The sequence below is a fragment of the Pundamilia nyererei genome, unplaced genomic scaffold (assembly GCF_000239375.1).
Source record: "Pundamilia nyererei isolate P.nyererei 1_Seehausen unplaced genomic scaffold, PunNye1.0 scaffold00024, whole genome shotgun sequence".
Classification (NCBI taxonomy): Eukaryota; Metazoa; Chordata; class Actinopteri; order Cichliformes; family Cichlidae; genus Pundamilia; species Pundamilia nyererei.
Window position 1 is genome coordinate 2,942,203 of NW_005187425.1, and position 9,068 is coordinate 2,951,270.

The 9,068-nt window shown below is 40.4% G+C and overlaps 1 protein-coding gene across 3 annotated transcripts in view; it reads right to left on the reverse strand.

The window, feature by feature from the left end:
• The window catches only part of LOC102198401 (protein FAM13A), a 19,992-nt gene that overhangs the window by 9,645 nt on the left and 1,279 nt on the right, over positions 1–9,068 (reverse strand). For all 3 annotated transcript variants that reach the window (XM_013909417.1, XM_013909419.1, XM_013909418.1), the window contains 4 exons: positions 8,854–9,063; positions 7,803–7,983; positions 5,066–5,231; positions 4,498–4,616 (listed from right to left, as the gene is read on the reverse strand). In XM_013909417.1, the coding sequence (XP_013764871.1) occupies positions 4,498–4,616; positions 5,066–5,231; positions 7,803–7,983; positions 8,854–9,063 (676 nt within the window). The remainder of the gene's footprint in view (positions 1–4,497; positions 4,617–5,065; positions 5,232–7,802; positions 7,984–8,853; positions 9,064–9,068) is intronic.

The following is a 9,068-nucleotide window of genomic DNA, read 5'->3' on the forward strand; positions in this document are numbered from 1 at the left end:
AAGCTGGAGGAGGTGGCTGGGGAGAGGGAGGTCTGGGCCTCTTTGCTTAGGCTGCTGCCCCCGCGACTCGGCCCCGGACAAAGCGGATGAAGATGGATGGATGGATATCATTTTGCATTCACAGGAGTAAAATCGAAAAAACAAACTTGTAAGTGCATGATCACAGGGCTAAGAGGAGTTAAAATTGCTCATCTCTGCAGGAAAACATCCTGGGGGTCTGAATCAGCAGTGCCTGATCTAATGTTACGCCACGACATGTCTCATAAAACTCTGATGAGCTGCCCTCAGCAAAAACAAGCACAACTGATTTACCCAAATGAATTATGCTTCAAGTTTCCCTTTTTTAAACATCCACTATATTAACAGAAGCTAGTGAACAGCAGAAACAACAGCTATCAGAAAACTGCAGACAACACCAAATCACCAAATAATGTTAACAAAACCCTAAAACACACAAATTCGTCAGGTTATCTGTGACTAGACTTCTGCTTTGAGTGATACCAGCAGCCTCATAACCTTTTTATGGATGAATGATCGCTGCTGCAAAGCAAATACATCTGTCCACTGGCTCTAAAGCTACCTTGCATGAACTCACTCACTTGCAGAAGACTGTAGATCCATGGTTGTTGTCCCTGATGCTGAAGCAGATGAGACAAGAAAACACATTCTGCCAAAGCCGATTAACTTACAACATTATGCAGTTTACCTATGACAGTAAACAGTTTGCTGCTTTGGGTGGATGGAGAAAGTCAAAGACATAAAGAAAAGAGAGCACAGATGATGGGTGCTAAATGATAAAAAAGTAGCACCCAGAGCCAGAGAACTGACCCATCATGGGTACCCAGGCTCATACACACAAACAAGAATGCATACACACAAACACACCTCAGCATTCAGCTGTGCACAGACAGAAATTTGAGCTCCCAGACAGAAACACTTGGTCATATTCAGGGTCAGCAGTGCCAGTTCTGGCACAGCAGTGGGTGGAAGTAGGCCAGAGATGCTAAGAGCCGAAAGGCAACACAAACTAACAAAAATAGATACAAGGTCGCAAATGGGGGGTACTTAAAATCATGCCTAAACACATCAATTACACAATAAATATTTAACAAACAAACAAAAAAAAAAACATGACTCAATAAGGAAGATAATTCATTGGCCAATAAAAATCCTATTACACAAAAAAAACTTGAAACTTGAACCTGAAAATGAGAGTTTTATGAGAATTTTATGAGTTCCTTATCTATGTCATGGGTGCCCTGCAAGGACCTGTTCAGGTGGGAATTTTATTTTCCCCTCAGTTTGCTGCCTGTACGTTGGAGTTTTTCCCAGTAGATGAGAGGGTTTTTCCCCTGCGCCGTCAGGTCGGGCCTCTGGCAGCCTTTGAGATGGTCTGTTTGGGGGATGCTATCTTATGTGCTGAATGACAGTTTAGAATACCTGGCCTTCTTGGAGTCCCTGGGTGGGACGTTTGAGCGTGCCCCACCTAGGGACTCCATCGCCTTACCAGAAAACTTAAATAGTCATGTGGGCAATGACATTGAAACCTGGAGGGGTCATTATTGGGAGGAACGGCCTACCAGATCTAAACCCAAGCGGTATTCTGTTATTGAACTTCTGTACAAACCACAGTTTATCCACACCATGTTCAAACACAGGGATGTCGATACATTAAGATGGTTCCCATCTTTAAGAAGGGGGACCAGAGGGTGTGCTCCAACTAGGCCATGTTCTTTAGCTGGAAAAGGATGGAGTGTCCCCTCCAGGTCAGAGATGAGTTACTACCCCAAGTGGAAGAGTTTAAGTATCTCGGGCCCTTGTTCACAAATAAAGGGGAGAGGGGAGCAAGAGATCGAGAGATGAATTGGTGCTGCGGCTGAAGTGATCCGAATTCTGTACTGGTCCATCGTGGTGAAGAGAGAGCTAAGCGTAAAAGCAAAGTGCTCAATTTACCAGTCAGTCTACATCCCTACCCTCACCTATGGTCACGAGCTAGAGTAGTGACCGAAAGAACAAGATCGTGGATACAAGTGGTGGAAATTAGCTTTCTCAGAAAGGTGGCTGGCCTCTCCCTTAGAGATAGGGTGAGGAGTTCGGCCATCCAGGAGTGGTTTGGAGTAGAGCCACTACACCTCCACATCGAAAGGAGACAGTTGAGGAGGTTCAGGCATCTGACATCTCCTGGGTGCCTACTGGATGAGTTGTTCTCGGCATGTCCCACGGGAAGGAGGCCCAGGGGCAGACCCAGAACACACTGGAGAGAGCCCCTTTGTGCTCCCCCAGACAAGCTGGAGTTGGCCAAGGACAGTGAGCTCTGGGCTTCTCTCCTTAGGCCGCTTCCCCTGCAACTGGGCCTCGGATAAGCGGAAGAAAATGGATGAAAGACTGAAAAATATGACTGCAATGCGCTGACTTAAAGACACGATACTTTTTCTTAGAATCATTCAGTATATTTATAATATCATCTTATATAATTGGAAAAAGTCAGAATGGACACCTGTTTTGAAATGAAACCCTTTGGAGATATAATTAGAGCGGGACTGCACCGAGGTCAAGACATGGCAAGACAGCACAGCAGGCAAATGCCAGGCCTCTCTCCCAGCGACAGATACCAGTCTGGCATGTGCAGATGCAAAAAATAAATATGATCCCTTCTTGTTTATGCATGCAAAACAAAAATTAGGCATTTCTGAAACGAGGAGAAATGGAGGAGACAATGTGCTGCTACTCTTAAGTTAGGAAACAAATAAATGAGCTAAACACAGTTTCACTTCTTGTTACCGTATTGTAGATATTTAACCCGACTCCTATTTACCTACAGAAATGAAACTAATAAAAAGATAATGCTGTGTACCTTTGATTTCAATATATTTAAACTAGAAAGACAGTTGGAATGATTCAACATTTCTGCCTGAAGAACAGATGAGAGTGGGAAGCTGTTGATGAAAAATTATTGATATTTGTTTGCCCTATTAGAGCTAAACAAACACTCAGATGCAGTGAGAACACATAAAACTGTCTTGGAAGCTTTGACAATCTTCTCGAAGCTTGTTGGTGACAGATCTTGCAGCTCTGAATCAGTAGATGATTATATAAAATTATGAGATAACAAATAAACACAGGGTGGTTGATTCTTAGATAAGAACTCCACATTGAATCTACATTATATATACAATGTCGGTGTCAATTTTATTTATGTAGCACATTTCACTGCATGTGCTTATCATAAAAGATAAAAACATAAACAAAACTATGTATCCCTACAATGTCTTAAGGCAATAAAAACAACACAGTTATTAGCTGTAACCTGTGAGAATAAAAAGGTTTTCAGTCTGATTTTGAAAGCAGGCATATTTGTTACCGACCTCAGGTCAACAGGCAGCTTGTTTTGAAGACCTTGGCCACAGTAACTAAAACCCTCAGAACCCTTAGATCTAATTCTGGAAACAGTTAAAAGATCTATACCTGGTGATTTGAGAGGTCTAACTGGGTTATAGGCACCCAGCAAATCAGCAATTTAGTGGTGGGGCTAAACCACTGAGACCTTTATGAACTAACAGAACGATTTTTAAGGTAATTCTGTGTTGAACTTTGAGTCAATAAAGTGAGGCTTCTGCATTCTGAACAAGCTAAAGGTGCCCTAGTGATAATTTGAATAATTTAGCAAACAGAGTAGAGTCTAATCTGCTTGAAATGAAAGCATGGACCAATATCTCAGACAAGTTCAGCTTATTCTGTCTTAAGGTAAATAAAACAAATCTTAATAAAACATATCGGCAGCTAGACAGGCATGACTTTTGTGCATCAACATGAGTTGTGGAAATGGACTGAGGTCTTTGCTACCAACTCCTCTACATCCAACCTGAAAATGACATGTACAAAAAATGTATATTTCATGCCTCGTACTGTAGCTGCCCAGCTACTGATGCCTGCTTTTTAAATTGACACAAGTTGGTAATGTAAGAACAATCTGATCACTTTGATATATGGCTGTGATCTTGATGTAATATTGAATTTTTCCTTTAGTCGTCATGAGCCTGATGTCATCTGATAACATCGTTGCTTCATCACAGGGTAAACAGCTACTAGCATTTATGCCTAAAATGGCAAGAACAAAATGTGCTTCAAACAGAACTTCCATTTACAAGCTTGCAGCAACAAACATTCACAACTGAAAAAGAAATATGTAGAGTCTCTCTGGGAGAAAATAAATTTGGTACTATTTTTACTGTCCATTAGACTGAAAGGTCAAATGGGTCAAGCTGGACAAGTAACAGAACACAAATATTGGTTGACAAAGTTACTGTAAGAAGGTGCTGCTCTGAAGCTCACAGGTTTCTTGCCTTAAAAAGACCTAAAGGGAAATCTATCTATCTATCTATCTATCTATCTATCTATCTATCTATCTATCTATCTATCTATCTATCTGTCTATCTATCTATCTATCTATCTGTCTATCTATAAAATTTCAAATACACTAGTGCTAGGGGACAGTACCTTTTGAGGTGAGTCTGCAGCCGTACTGTCTGGTTAGCAGGACTGGTTGATGACACGGCATTCTCCACCCCAAACCTGGGGACGCTGCTGTGGTCTGAGTAACAGCTGCTGGGTCGGACCTAGCAAGGACATCAACAGTAAACACACAAACACACCACTAGAGACAGACTACAAACCATTGAAGGAATCTTCTGCATTTACTACACAAGTTTTAACTGCTTCCAAGTCAGCTGAAACGTCACAACAAAGGTTTTACTGTAATAGAGCGGCAATAAATCCTACTTTCAGTTTAATGCATAACATACAATAAATAATATATGATAAAAACGGATGAATAATGTTACTGCCTATGGCCCACAAAATGTATTAAAAATATCTGTAAAATTAAAGAACGTCTTCTGAAGAAACAGACAGACTATTCATAACGTGACACACACTGAATATCATGAGCTAAAAGGCTGGTAATAACTAACACTACCATGTAAAACTGCTATATTTGATGGAAAGAGCTGTAACATTAATTCAAAATAGATGCATACATCTAGTTTAAAAAAAAAACTGGATTCACCTCAAAGTGTGAAAGAGCAGAGAGGACAGGAGGAGGAGGTGAGGTTGAGGCAATTGAGGAGCCCACGGCTGGGGCTGGAAGGAGAGCCTTTGCATGCCTGAGGAGATGGAGCAACAGGGCATTGCATACACTTTGCTCCTCCAGCATCCTGGGTCCTTCTGCAACACTGGAAAACAAAAAAGAGAAAAGGGAACAAGATCACAACGCAATACATGCATACTGTATGATGCACTGTGAATTGTAAATGTCTTCCATTACATGTCGTAAACATATTGGAAATGGGCCCCATCTAGTGGACAGAGGCTTATACATCAGTAAACTGAGATAAATTGAGTGCATAAGGGGGCTCTATGCACCCAGCATTGACATTGCCCAGTGACAAAAACAACATCAGTAAACAACTATGAAATTTCACTTTGGCTTTGGAAACATCTGCTTAAATTACATTTCAGATAATCCTGTACAGTGTGGAAACCCCACTTGAGAATAAAATAGAATGTCTTGACATGTTTACATTATGCTGCAATTGCATTTCAGTGTTATTGTTGACAGCTACATTTCAGTTTTTCTTCAGTGTAAACAACAGCAAAAAGTTCATCCCGTATGAAGTGAGTGTGAAAATTTGGCTATGTAATAATAGACGTAAGTCCACATGGCCTATATGGGAACAAGATCACAATGCAATACATACATTGCTTCGTCTCCCCAAGCTCTGCCTACTGCTTGCCATTTTACTTTATGTATGCTTCCCGGATGTTTTTGCACTAATTTCCTATGATCGTCAAACTCTTTTGAATCTTCGACCATTGAACCATCAAACGCTGGATATACACTTTCTCATTCTGCCAGAAACCTCGGAGTGCTTATGGATATTTCTTTTAAATTAAACAAGCATCTACTGTGCTAAAAACCAGCTTTTATCAATTACGCCAAATTTCCAAAGCTAAGCCCTATTTACCACATAAAGAACTCAAAAAACATATCCATGCCTTCATCACTTGTAGATTGGACTATTGCAACTCTCTTTACCTGGGCCTCCAACTCTCCCTCCTTCAGTACCTGCAATTAGTCCAAAATGCGGCAGCACGCCTCTTAACCGGCACTAGAAAGCATGAGCACATCACCCCTGTCCTTGCTAACCTACACTGGCTTCCCGTCAAATATCGAATTGATTTCAAAATCCTTCTGCTCACTTTTAAAATTCTAAATAACCTGGCCCCTAGCTACTTAACTGATCTCCTTGAGCTGTACAAATGGTAAATAGCCTGTATTGGTATAGCGCTTTACTAGTCCCTAAGGACCCCAAAGCGCTTTACACATTCAGTCATCCACCCATTCACACAGACATTCACACACTGGTGATGGCAAGCTACACCCAAAGAGAGCACTAAGATCCAGCCAACTGCTCCTAATGCAACCAAGGTCTCATTTAAAAACCAGAGGTGACCGTGCATTTGCCATCGCTGCCCCTAGGCTCTGGAATAATCTCCCAGTCGAAACCCATACTTCGGAATCAATTCAATAGTTCAAATCCCGTTTAAAAACACACTTGTTTAACTTAGCTTTTAAAACAAATTAGTTTGGCTTTCATTCGGCAAATGCAATTTTAAGTATAATTGTACTATTTGTTCTTTGTTCTGCCCACACTGCGGTTTTATTGTGAAGCACTTTGATGTACACTAGTCTTTTAAATGTGCTATATAAATAAACTTTGACTTGAGTCGATGGCTGATAGGTCAGCATGGAAGAAGTATGTCAGACACATTACATAACTGACACCTCCAAGGAAAGGAACAGGTTTAAATGACATATATAAAAGTTAAAGTGGCAGGCGCTCATAATAATGCATGTCAGTCAAAACCAAGAAACAATCAAAAACCAGAAGCTACTTTTTTTTAACAAAGTAATCACTTTTGAACATCTTTTTGCAGTCTTTCATCCCCTAATGTTTTTCATTCAATCCACTCCTCTCAGATCTCAGGTCAGAAGCAAAACAGCACCGAATATTTTGCAGCTCTCCAAGACTACCAACCATTTCAAACCCGCCTCCATATTTTTTTTCCAAACCACTGCTGCCAACTCCACACACCCTAACCAACTCTTTGTACTCAGCCTATAATCACCAGATATTTTCCCCACAAATACAGAACTTTATGACTAACACCACATTCCACTGACATGACGTTAACTGTTACAGCAGAAAAAAGGCAAAACTGAGAGTTTAAAGGATGGAGGAACTGTTTAAAAGATGCTGACCAATTATAATTGCGATGAAAACTCAAGCAAGAAAAGTCTAACTTTACACTTTTGCTCCCTAGAGTTTGTGCTTGTTTACAGTGATGGCTGACTTCTGTAAACAGGAAGGGAGAAACAACCGGCAAAATCCTGATGACCCCTGTCTGTATCTTTATGTGACATATTCTGCATTATTAACCCCAGTTCACACCCATTTCCTTAAAGGGACCAACCCAGCTCCATGCAAAAGACACATAAAGCCACTGAGGCATCTGAACTGCTGCTGACATGTTGTAGGTTGCCATCATGACAAAAAGCCAGTGTTTTGTGAAAATGAAGAGAAACTAGAACCACAAACCTCTTCAAAACGAAATGTTAAAACCAAAACTTTTAGGCATGGCAGAACATACAATTTTGAGTCACTAAACTCTCTGCTTAAGTGTTTATGTCACGCTGTAGCTTTGGTGAGGATTTGAATGTGGCATTAATAACTGCAACTTACTGAAATATACAAGGTCCAAAGATGGTTGCCAGATTTTCCACAGGCATGTGGTTTGACTGGCTGTGAGTGGCCACTCTGGATAGAAAGCAGATGAGGTAAGACAAAATATTGAAGTTGTCATCAGGGATTTGGGATAGTTTTTCTCTCAGACTTTGGTTCATCTCCTCCTCATCTGTGTATCCTAAAAAGAAGAAAAACACAAAATACAATAACATGTACCGGTACATTTCAGACTTAAAGAGTTTATATCTTATAAACATATATAAATTTGCATGAGAATTCATACTGAATAGTTTTTTAACATCACTTGAGTCTCTAGTTCTTTGGCATAGGCACTGTTAACAGGGGTGTCATTTTACCGAGTAAATAATTAATTTCTTACTCAGAGTACAATAGCCACCAACAGCTTGAAGTGCTGATACAAAGCAGAATGAATCTACATAAATATAAGATAGATTAAGATAGTTTTACCTAGCAGTTTATAGATAAAGTTTCCAAAGTGCATTTGCATATACATTTTTGGTACTTAATGGTGAGGTTTTTGCACTGTTTTCTCTGGATTTAAAAGCATCATAGCTGCTCATGTTTTTTCACATGTTCCCAGGCTGACTTTTAAGATCAGGCCACTGATCTGGTACAGGTACATTAGTTCCATCGCTAGTTACTCTGCTGTATATTTGGATTTGTTATCATGCTTCAGTATAATGTAGGTCACGGTACAAAATCTAAAGAAAAAAAAAACTAATAGAACATGCTTTCCTTGTATGTCATACTCCAATTTTGTGTGAAATTTAAACTTTTTTTGTAGAATATTTTAAAAGGATATTTCAGTGAGGCTTGATAGCAGCAGGTAGCTTCTCAGCCACGCCAAATTTCCTTTCCAGCTTTTTAAAGAAAGCTTGATGTGTTAAAATGGGATCAAGATGCGCATTAACATATTGACTGAGCTCAGCCTTGCTTGCATCAGGACTAACAATAATACTACCAATTTCAATGCAACCATATTTTACCTTAGAGTTAATAAAATGTGATACCACCTAATTGGCATTACCTGTTATGAACAGAACCAGCTGTTTGCGCTGAGGCTCAGGAATGAGAGGAACAGGGAGCTCCCGAAGGAAGAGTTTTAGTAGAGATGCTACAGTAGGGACATCTGCCTCATGGTCCAGGTCAACCCTCTCACCACTGTCCCACCGCTGCCTCAGCTGCCTGGTTCGCACCACTGACCCACACAGACGGAACAGACCTCTATGCTGTATTCCTGCA